Source organism: Lepisosteus platostomus, chromosome 23 (assembly GCF_059453375.1).
Source record: "Lepisosteus platostomus isolate fLepPlt1 chromosome 23, fLepPlt1.hap1, whole genome shotgun sequence".
In the NCBI taxonomy this organism is placed as follows: Eukaryota; Metazoa; Chordata; class Actinopteri; order Semionotiformes; family Lepisosteidae; genus Lepisosteus; species Lepisosteus platostomus.
The window spans coordinates 13619823-13631313 of record NC_142633.1 but is presented as its reverse complement, the minus strand read 5'-3'; the positions used below and the strand labels follow the sequence as shown (position 1 = coordinate 13631313).

At 38.5% G+C, this 11491-nt stretch overlaps 1 protein-coding gene across 4 annotated transcripts; it reads left to right on the top strand.

Annotated features, from left to right (window-relative positions):
* The first annotated feature begins 8195 nt into the window (after positions 1–8195).
* pex10 (peroxisomal biogenesis factor 10) lies at positions 8196–11479 on the top strand. Of its 4 annotated transcripts, none has more exons than XM_088617097.1 (7): positions 8196–8271; positions 8520–8641; positions 8852–8932; positions 9026–9432; positions 9840–10015; positions 10783–10918; positions 11067–11479. In XM_088617097.1, exons 2-7 carry the CDS (start codon positions 8530–8532, stop codon positions 11133–11135), a joined length of 981 nt encoding a protein of 326 aa, XP_088473223.1. In that variant the 5' UTR covers positions 8196–8271; positions 8520–8529; the 3' UTR covers positions 11136–11479. The 4 variants fall into 4 exon arrangements, with proteins under 4 accessions (XP_088473223.1, XP_088473224.1, XP_088473221.1 ...); XM_088617098.1 differs by having other exon boundaries at positions 8219–8237; XM_088617095.1 differs by having other exon boundaries at positions 8221–8291.
* The last annotated feature ends 12 nt before the right edge of the window (positions 11480–11491 follow it).

Sequence of the window (11491 nt, the reverse complement as noted above, 5' to 3'; positions counted from 1 at the left end):
GTCCTTTGGATAAAAAAGAAAAACATGCAACTTATTTTAGCTGCCAGCAGTTTTTAAGGGTTTGTTTTTAGCTGCAGTACCAAAACCTTTGTATTGCCTACACAACTTGTTGTGTGACACAGCAACATCTGAAAACAAAATGTTTGGTCTTCTCTAAAGTTCTGCAACAAGAAGGTGATATTTTTTAGATCTTCCCTTGTGTATCATTATAAATCTTTCCCTCTACATTGTTAAAAGTTTGTTGATTGTTATTGATCATTTTCTAGATGAATAAAGGTGTCTTTTATGTCAAACTTTGAAACATCAAACAGAATTCAATTCCTCTGTAATAAAGTCATGATCATTGACCTAAATATTGTAGGAAACAAACTATTAAAGAACATATCAAATAAACGTAAGAAAGTAAAACATTGTACTATTTTACATTATCGTTAAACATTGTAAATATTAATAAGACTGATTGTCAAGAACACCAATATGATCGTTTCATGTCTCTGCCATTGTGTGATATTTTTAAAATAACTGACCCTCTGGAAAGCCAATGCTACCACAAACAATGATATTTTGTACCTATATTGTACATTTAACTAACTGCATATCTTCGGTAATAGCTTCCTAGGATAAAGTTACTCAGCATTCAAGTTTATTCTACAATCACACTCATTTAAATTATGCTCTGGGGAAAAAAAGGGCTTAGTAGTGAATTATTGAGCATACTTACTTTCAAATTTTGTATGATGCACATAGAATGGAAAACGTCATACCACAGGTCTTTACACCAGTGGCAACCAGTTTGCAGTGACCGACAACTCCTAAATAACAAAATAAAACAATTCTGTTCCCGGATTAATGAATCCCCCAATATGCTGATTGTGTCTCTGCAGCTGTCCGATGTCACAAACTGGTACAGAGAGGTCCCAACATAACAGTCCTTTCTTTCTGTTGCCTCAGTCAATCTAGACTCACATTTCAATCACATTCAAAAGACATCTGCAGCATACTGAGCCTCTATCTTGCCTGCAATTTTTGTAGGGGTTATTTGCGAACAAGAGACAAAAGTTCCTTCTAACACAGAGTTGTTAGACAGAATACTAAAGAAAATATATTGATTTCTGGGTCATGGTTGTGTCGTTAATATACAATTTTTCTATTATTTTATTACACTACCTGACAAATGTTGTGCTATTTTATTGAATTAAAGATGATGTATACACATTCCTTTGTGGTGAATATTTCAAATCACTTTTATGGGTGAAAGAAGCTATTGAAATGGGGTGAATACTTTGGCAAATCTCTGCATGTGGGTTGTAGTGGTCATTCTGTTTTTTAATGCTTTGCCTAAACTTTACCATTCTTTCACCACAATTTGACTTTGATCTACTGCTGTGTGCATTTGCTGGAGTATACAACACGGTAAACACATAAAGATCTGCATTATGTTTCCACAGCACATTACACTATAGGATTCTCCCTTTTCTGCATAGTTAAGGTCTAAAAACAGCTTATATTTATACAAGACACTGAACATAAAACCTAGAAATAATACAGCCCCATGAATGTCTCCTGCCTTAATGTACTGATTTACTGTTGATTTATTACACTTGTAATTTAAGGTTATCCACCTTCAGCCTACAGCAATCTTGTTACCACATTTCAGTTTTAAAATACTCTCTCGGTGATGGCATTCTTGGTGTGATTGCAGTCCTTGCCTCTCTCCTGGAGAGTATAAGTGCCGATATGTAGGATTGATTCTACCTGCAGCTTTTAAACAGCTCTCTTTCCTCCTTCCTAACACCAAGAGAGAAGCTATCCAGTAGCAAAAGTTCCAGCTTGAATACAGAGCTTATTATATTATGTTTCTTCCTTCCACACACAGCAGTTAAGATTTTTGTCCCTTTTCTAAATTACTATATAAAGTGAATTAAATCTTCCTTAAGTTATCACTTTTAAATTTACAGTGCCATGAATCTCTACACTTCAAAGTGGGAAACACTTCTATCCTTCACATGATACTAGTAAAATGCTTTGCCACCTACATACTGTATACCTGCAGCTATGATGAACTTAAGAATCTAAAAACACCCAATACAGAAAGGTCAGAAAGACCTGAATAAGATCGTTCAACCACAACATATGGAACAGGCTCCTTCCACCCCTTTCAGAGAGAGTGGAGGTAAAGAATTCATCTTTTGACAATCTGCCACATTCCTGCATCGAAGAGTAAATAAGAAGAAAAATGCACAGAGCTTTACCTTCAAGAGAAAAGCAGTGGACTGTGCTTAAGCTTGTCACCTTTGAAAGAATAAATCCCCACGTATGTTTGTATTTTACAGTGCAAAATTATGCGCTGGCAGTGTGAGCTGGTACAGCACAACTGCTTTGCACTCTGCGTCCAACACCAGGAAGTGGTTTAATGTAATTTGAAATGGCTTTGTCTATAGTGGGTGTTCCCTAAATGAACAACAATTATCTACGCCTAGTGAAAAGGGGATTGCAAGAATGAAGGCATGAGAAGCATAAAAGAAGCATAATTTGGAACTGAGCAGTTCAGTAAAAACCCTTTTAGAGTTCAAGCTGAAGTTAAAGTGAGGATGAGAACACGTCTTGCTGTGTACATTATATACAAGTAGTGTCTGTATTGTCTTTGCCTTAGAAACTTGCGTCTATCTGATATGAGAAAAAATGTATTCTATAAACAGCTGAAATACGAACACAAGAACACGAGAAAGGATATTAATAACAGAACCACTTAGCTAAGACCAAAGCACATTATCTCCTTTGAATGGTTTATTCTCATGCTTTCAAAGACATTTTGTCTACCTTTCTGTAGTTTCTTAACCTGCTGTCCTTCTGAATCCTCCCAGCCAAACTTGAAAACTTCCATAGGAATGTTAAGTTAGCGATTTACCAATATCAGAGGAATGACCATGCAGTGCTATTCATTGGTGAGAAAGGCACCCGGGCCCTCTGAGAGAACAATTTTTAAAGAGCTCCATACAACCTACAGCCTATACAGTATATTGCTGTAGTAAAAAAACAGCAAAACTATATTTTACTCTTTGAAAGAGAGTATCAACAATGCAAATTGTCAGTATTGGTTTGCACACACACAATACGCATAAAGCCAGGGGGGTCAAAGTCTGGTTGAATTGTCTTTTTAATTCCCTTTGATGTAGCTGCACCTTCCTTATGACAAATAGTTTGTTTTGCATAGTTAAACAAAAGCTACTGCTACTTTCCGCTGGACACATGGTTGCTATCTATGTTTTATAGAGCACATGACTTCTGCCATTAGTGCTCTAGAAGCACTTTCTGCCTCTCTAGAAGCAGTGAGAAGGCAGTTTCTCAGATATATAGTGCCAGCTCACATAGTTCTTGTGTTAGCTTCTGTTACTCTTCAGGAGGAGCTGAACTGATGGCTTACTTCAAAACACAAAACATATCCCATAGGATATTTTTTATAAAATGACCAGTTAAAACCTTTGTGGAACACATATTTCTGAAAAACAGCAACCTGCAAAGAACCTGTTCTAGTCCTTCATACCGTACGTGCTTCGCTGTCTGTAGCATTTTCTTCCTTTCCGAAAGGCTGTCAGGAGATTGCCACTTTAGATTACAACAGCTAATGACATGTCTGCAAATCAGCAGCAGTCGCTACTGGCATTTTGGATCTGCATAGATCTGTAGGTCTGAAATAGGAACTGCTGTCAAATTACATGTGAAGGAAATGCATGAAGAAGTCTTTAGCATGCCGTATACAAGCTGCGGTAAAGAGAGCCTGAATATAATACACAGAAAGGAATACAAGGCATGTTTAATCAAAGATGACACCTTATTAAGTATCAAGTATCTGCTCTACTGGTCCTTTACCCTCTAATAACAAGATGCAGTGTGTGACTTCCTTGAAAATTTAGGATACTAAATCTGCACGGTGGTTTTGCATGCTTTTACTGTGTTTGCATTAAATATGTCTTGAGTTTTGCTGTAGTTTCTACTTTGTATCATGGAGATCCATACCTTTCTTCACCTTACCATTCCATTATTTAACTGTAGTTTTACTACACGTTGCTGTCATTTTACTATGCTGTACCACAGCTAATGTTTCAAAGAGTTTCTCTCACTATAATGTTATCAAGAGTTCATGCGCTGGGATTACACTAAAATATTTCTGTTATAGACTAAATGCTCGATCAGAGCTTCTACTGTTTATAGAAGTACGCTGTCAGTCAGGGCCTATTTGCATCACAGCAGGCAGGGAGTGTGCCTGACATGTGTGCGAGTCAACAGACAAGGCATTGTGGTTAATGGTGGAAACACAAGGAAGAAGGTTGTGACAAATCTGATCCTTGTGACAACACAGCTGAAGCAAACTGAGAGAAGAGAGAATGGCAGAAAAAGTAGAATGACACCTCTTCATGATATAGTAGAGCAGGATAGATCATCAAAATTTTTACCTGTCTTCATCCTATCTGTATTTATACCCTAGTGTGCCATCTCCTCATGATGATTAATATGTGGTAGTGCTTTGCAAGAAACACCATGACCTGTGCTCTGTTTCATCCTCATTCCTCTGAAATATGTACTGAGCACTAGGGCTGCTTTACCACAAAGCAACAAAATACCTGTAAGGTTTATAGATAGTCACTGCTTATCAGATCACTGCCGATGCAGCAAGGAAAAAAAAAACATACCCTGGGGGATGTATACCGATTCCTTTCTGATAGAAATAAAATCACATTAAAGGAGAATATTTTCTCACATTTTCTCTGTGCCTTTATATTTCTTAATACAGGTATGAAACAATAAAACTACTATGAGCCATTTGATAGCAGTGTTAAAGTTTAATGGCTTTAACATCAACAGAAAAAAATATTTCAACACAAATATTCAGTCATACAAGCTACAGCTCAGACCCAGATTTAGTTGTCTCTGTTTTGTTAATGATTTTACACATGAAGATCTAACATGTAATATACATTATGGCATGCGGACAGATAAAAGGATCTAAGTCTCTATAGCCTCAGCTCTTCATTATGTCCTGAATTTAGTTTTTGTTAGCATATATGGTATATGTTTCCCCAAAGGACTGGACACAAATAGTGTCATATTCAAAATCAATAAAGTTCATACATAATGGAGACACTGTTATAGGCAACATACGTTCCTAATGAAAGAAAATGTTCAGTCTTTGTAAGGCTCTAATTATCCAGACAAACACATATATAATCTGTATATTTTTTTAAATGATCACTGAATTTGTGCAGAATAATCCAGTATTGCACAATTGGTCTATTACACTGTCTCTTGTACTTTTTTACACCTGTGTATGTAACTCAGGCCATGTTCTGACAAGTTAAATCCTATTTTTTCTCTTCAGCTTAATGTGCTTTTCACCAGCAGTCCTTGTTTTAAAGCACAATGGTACGGTGCTCATGATGGTCTGTTAAAGGCTTGTGACTTTCATTTAATCTATTTACTATTAGATTTGATTGCTAGGAAATACACATCCAGGTGCTGTATTTGCACATGTACATATATTTAGAAATTAAATACACAGATTCAAATTTCCAGATTCACCAGAAACAGTAAACAACAGAGAGAAAGTTGCTTGTTATACTCAAAGAATCCTTAAAGAATTTATAGACTGCACACCTGGTAACCCGCAGTTTTGTTAGTGAATTCCTTATAGTTTACATGAATTTGGCAGAACAGCTGCTTCCTTGACTGAACCTGAACTCACGGTTCAATACTCTTATCTGTGCTAATGAAAAACGAGCAATTAGAAATAACTCCCTTTCAAATCTTATCAGGCACAAAACTGTTAAGAGTACTGCAAAAGATTATGAGCCAACAAAATAAATGAGAAAATGAGAAATTTTAAAGATGTTCAGCACATAAAACTCCCTTGATCTCATTGTGTGTTTGGGAAAGAAATACCTGTCAAATTATATTGTATTGTATTGAATCATTTTATATTTCCCTGCCTTTAAACAAAGATCCATTCAGAAAACTATTAAAAGCATGGGACACTAATCTAGAAAGTTTAATTTTCAATTGAAAGCAAATCTCTTAACCTAAATTAATAAAAGTTGGACCATTAAGAAGTTAATGAAACCAGAAGGTTGTTTACTTTTTTCTTTGATTTTTCTTGGCTAATGTAATTTTTCGTAATAATGGTTGAATTTAAGTAAAAAATGAAAATGCCCCTTTACATTTTATTTTTTTCCTAAAAGTTGTGTTAAGATAATGTGTTATTATTTTTAATACAAAATTGTTAATATTGTAATATATCATTTTCATAAGTAATACTTGGCACCTAAGTATTTAAAACTGCAGAAGCTAGTTTCATCTTGTTAGTACAGACTAATTCTGTAGCAAGACCGTTTGACAGCTGTTTCAGTATAGAAAAAAACCCTGAAATTAATGTTTGCTGCTTCCACAACACATATTTACACCAAATAAGTTCTAAGATAATAACCTGCTGCTGATTTGTTATCTGGAACTGCCTCAAAAATAGATTTCTTTATTTTAGATTGTTAAAAGCAGCAGAGAAACGTTTTATATTTCATTATTAAAGGAGAAGACAAAAGCGTAATGACTTTGAAACAAGTAGCCTGTGTTTCCCTGTAACCCCAACAAACTAGATACTTACTTACCTCTTTAGTTTATTAAGGTCAGACCTCGGCGTGAAAGAACTATTTGAGCGGTATAATAAAATATTCCAAGAATAAATGAAATCTGACTTACCTTTCTTTTAAAAGTTTGAACAAAGCTTCATGTCCATTTTCTGAGCCACATCTGTGAAGTGTGTGTGAGCGCTACAGTGAGCCTAGCCTCAGTCTGTAAGAAGTAACAAGTAACTTAGAGTTTCAAACAAAAACTCCACCTCCTCCTTACTGTAAACTAAATCCCTTCCCGGCCCACAGTAGGCTGCAAATGAGTTCCTGCAGGTTCTTAATCAAACAACTCGAATGTAACTTTTTGGATTGGGAGGGGACTCTTAGAAGGTAATAAATCTGCACTTTGTGCCAAAACGAAAAAGGAGGTGTCTGCTAACTGGCGAAACAAAAAGCTGTGACTTGATTTTGCTTGACTAAAATCACAAAGAAACCGGTTCTGCAAGTTTCTGGGCAATGGCAGGAGACTTGCAAGTTTCATCCCCCACATAGAACACACACAGTGCCCCTTGGAGCACTGCTCTGATTCAGTTGGAATCGGAGAAGATCGGGTTCTGAAACACTTGAGAGAGAAGTGTTTGAGGTCAAAGGTTGTAAGAGTTAATTATTACATGGTGTGAGTTTTTCATAAAGCAAACTGTGGCATTTACACTACAGCCAGGCTATGTCGCTTGAGGAAAACCATAGTCTTGGGAGAAGACTGCATTTAAAAGTGCTGCCTCATTATTTTTTTCATCTCATTGAATTCTTGTGTTGTATTGGCAGTAAAATACTGTACGTTTCCATCCACTTCAGCACTTTATTTCCCCAGAGAGCCTTTTTCCTATACCAGCTAGGTTTCACTTTCACAAGGTGACTTCTGACTGCAGGTACAAATCTTTATAAGCAGTTGAAACCTACACAGCATCCCCGAAAAAGAACTGTTCATCTCACAGACCAAAGAAACGTACAAACAGCAAGAGCCACTGTCACTGTCACAGTACATTCTAAACCTTCCACATGGCTTTTCTGTAAAACACTCTGAAACTAGGTTAGCATCCAATGCTAATTTGCCTGAATCGCTAGCCAAGGCAAAATGCAGCACTCTCTTTGGGATGACGTCAGTGAAAGACATTTGGCTCACTGGAGAATCGTAATTTTAACGATTAATTTGAATAACAAAAACAAAACATTTCTTTTTAGTGTTTATAAAGACAGCCGGTGCTAGCCATTCATTTTTCCTTCACCTTCTCTTATTAATAAAAAAGAATCCCCACCATTGTTTTTTGTTATTTTTTTCACGTCTCATTTCACAAACATTTATTAATGTCGTTTGTTTTGCCGACCCGGACTGAAGCCGTGGAACTGTGATATCGAATTAAACAAAAAAAATAATGCATACACAGAGGCTGAAATTAATTTTAAAAATACTAATTTGCTAATTATTTTCGTCATACCTCCACTTGGTGCCGCTGTGTTTATTCACTACGGTTTTCGACTCAAACTTTTGCGTTCTTGTAAATTGTTGTGTCTCTGGTGCATCCGGGTTTTTCTGCATCGCACAGGAACTGGAAAAGGCAGGTAAATGCAATGGACCTTGAGTTGCCTGGAGTAGGTAGTTTGGCGATGAGTTGAGTAAGTTTGTAAAATATATTTCTTTATTCTTTCAGTTTTTTTTTATATTTTAGGATCAGGAGAGACTCGGCTACGGTTGTGTCTGATTTTAATCCCCCACAGCGAGAAGGATGCATTTATCGGCGCTGTAATGCGGCTTATGTCGTGAGCCTGTATTGCTTGATATTGATAATAAGTCGTTTTTGTAGGCAACACTGAGGATGCTGTTCGTTTCCTTTCTTGTTGAAGAGTTAACGTCATGCCTTTGTTGCCTGCAAACCAACCCCATCTGATTCGTGCCAGTCAAAAGGATGAGTATTACCAGAGCTGTCTGAGAAATAACGCCAATGACGCCTTTCAAACCTTTGCAGGTGAGTCCGTATTTAAATAAGAAGACATTAAATATCCATACATTTTTATGACTTGTTTCGTCACATTTTCTTTTTTTTTTTCCGCGGCGGATTATGTCAAACATTTCATGTTCCCACGCTATGATTTGGCTACTTATCTTAGCAATGGAAGGTTGCTATTTGACATGCAACGTATTTTCTGTTGTGAAGGATTCATTTGATTTTTCACAGGGTCTAAAAGGTGGTTAGACTGGAGAAAGGAAATAGAACTTCTCTCGGATCTTGCATACCACTGCCTTACAACGTTTGCAGGTAAGGAAGACTTCATTTTGACCTAAGGTTGTTTGCAGAGTATCGCTCCTGACTGATCTCGCCTGCTGTGAAATCTGACCGTTTCCCCCACAGGTTATCAGACCCTTGGAGAAGAGTATGTCAGCATAATCCAGGTTGATCCCACTAAGCGGAGGGTGCCCTCTCGTACGCGTCGGGGTGCCCTGATCCTGCTCCACGTCGTCGTGCCTTATCTCGTGGACAAGGCACTCGTCTGTCTGGAACATGAGCTCCAGGCTGAGGGATCTGAACGCCCTAGCAGTCCAACCACGGCCTCCAGATGGTGGAGCCCAGTCTCCTACTGCAGAGAGCAGATCCACCGGGCCGTGAGACTCCTGACGGAGCCCCAGAAGAAGACTGGCCTGCAAATCCTCTTCGTTTCCCAGCTGAGCATCACATTCCTGCGCAGGCTGCATGTGGCTGTATTCTACCTCACTGCAGCTTTTTATCATATTGGGAAGAGGGCAGTGGGCATCCGCTACGTAAGTTGATCAAGGAGCAATCAAGTGCCATTTTAGACATCTTGTTTCCCTCCTTTTTGCAAAATAGGCCTATTTTTCTATAAGTAGGGAGCTGCTTCAGCCTGCGCAGGCTGCAAAGGAACAAGTAAAGGTTTATTCCATGCTGAAAAGAGAAGAAAAGAAACACAATGTTTCGGCTGTGGAGCCTTCTTCTGTCACTCCACACGTTGTGTTTCTTTTCTTCTGGTTTTATATAAGGCATATAAAAGAAAATCTGGCTGACCTATCACAGAGGGTTTTGGAGTTTTTTAATGGAAAATGTAATTCGAAGAAAATAAGCGTTATCGCTCAAGCTATTCTGTATACACATGGTATACGCCTTAGATTCATTTTTTTTGTTCAGTGTTCTCCTCCGGCTTGCTTTTCAGCTGCGTGTGCATGGTCAGCCAGGAGGTGACCGTGCCATCCGGAACAGTTACAGACTGCTGGGCGCTGTCTCGCTGCTACAGCTGGCTTTGACTCTGGCCCTGCAGCTCAACAACTTCCGCCAAAGACAGAGAGCCAGGCAGGAGTGGAGACTTCATCGAAACCTCCCCTCCTCCAGGTATTTCATTTCCAAGAGTGATGGTCTTGGTAATTCAAGCTCATAACGGTTACAAACAGGAAGTAGCCCATCTAACCAGCATTGATCAGTGCATTTCAAACCGCAGTAAAATAAAATGTCCACAGTAACTCGTAAAACCTCCAGTTTACATTTACAAAATAGACTAAATTTCCAGGTATGTGCAGCATCATGTCCTGCGATTCAGAATGTGGCAACATAGCTTCTGGTGACGCGTGCAGACCTATGACATTGTAAACCAGCAGGCTCGTGAATACATCTCTTTTAGTCCAGTAGAAATACTGCTTTCAGTTTTGAGAAGGATTTTTCCGACAAATACTACTTGTTAATTCTGCACGCAGATCACGTTGGAACATTTCTGTGGTGAAATGTCTGCTGCACAACCTGTTCTTATTCCCTCGTCCATCACGTTACACTATTCATTACGGAGACTAGTGAGCAGGAAGAACCACATCCCGTCACGGTTTGTGGGAACTCAAATGCGAGTTTGTGTCAACATGGCGACTTACAGTACTTTCAGAAAGTTCATGAATTTGTGCTTCATTCCAAATTTGTACGTTTTTTTCTAAAGCGTCCATGCATTTATTTTGTGACGGAGATTTAATTACTGCTCTGAGAAATTGGGACTATCCTTCCCCTTGAACCGAACCAAGGATCTTATCCAGCCGGATCTTGAAAGACATTGGCTTTGGCAATGGAGAGATGTGCTAGCGAAATGGGTGGCAGTTAGTCTCTTTTTTTCTTTTTAGTTCGCAGTCTGTGGAAACTACGGCAACGCGCTGCTCCCTGTGCATCTTGTGCCTGGAGAATCGGCGACACTCGACCGCGACCCCCTGCGGCCACCTGTTCTGCTGGGAGTGCATCACCGAGTGGTGCAATACCAAGGTGAAGCAGCACCGTGAGGAGCCTGCTTCAGGGTTGCAGAAGGGTGGTGGCCACCTCATCTCTCCCGATTTGTATTTTATGGGAAAATTCTAAGCATTTATTTTGTTTTTTTTTCTTCTAAAAAACATTTTCATTCTTCTTTTTACAGGCAGAGTGCCCCTTGTGCCGTGAGAAATTCCAGCCACACAGGCTGGTCTATCTGCGAAACTACAAATAGAAGAAGAGCAAAGATGTTGTTTTACTACCTTCAACACAGAGCCTCGATCTTTCATTCTATGGTTTCCTCTGCTATTGAGTCCCTTAAGGCAATACATGTACAAGCCTCAGAGCAGCAGTTTCAATCTAGTCCTGACACTGCGTGTACTTTATAATGTGTATGTATTTGTCAGTGATAGTATCTCATTGTAACATTTAAAATACAGGGTAGTACTGTTATTTTCTGCTGAAAATATTATTTAACCTTGGAGGTGTATGATTTTAATTCGCTTGATAATTTAATGAGGATCGTGTAGAACTGGATTGTATCAGTCCGTGTTACAGAAATAAAAACAGTCACCTATGGCTTTGTTCTAT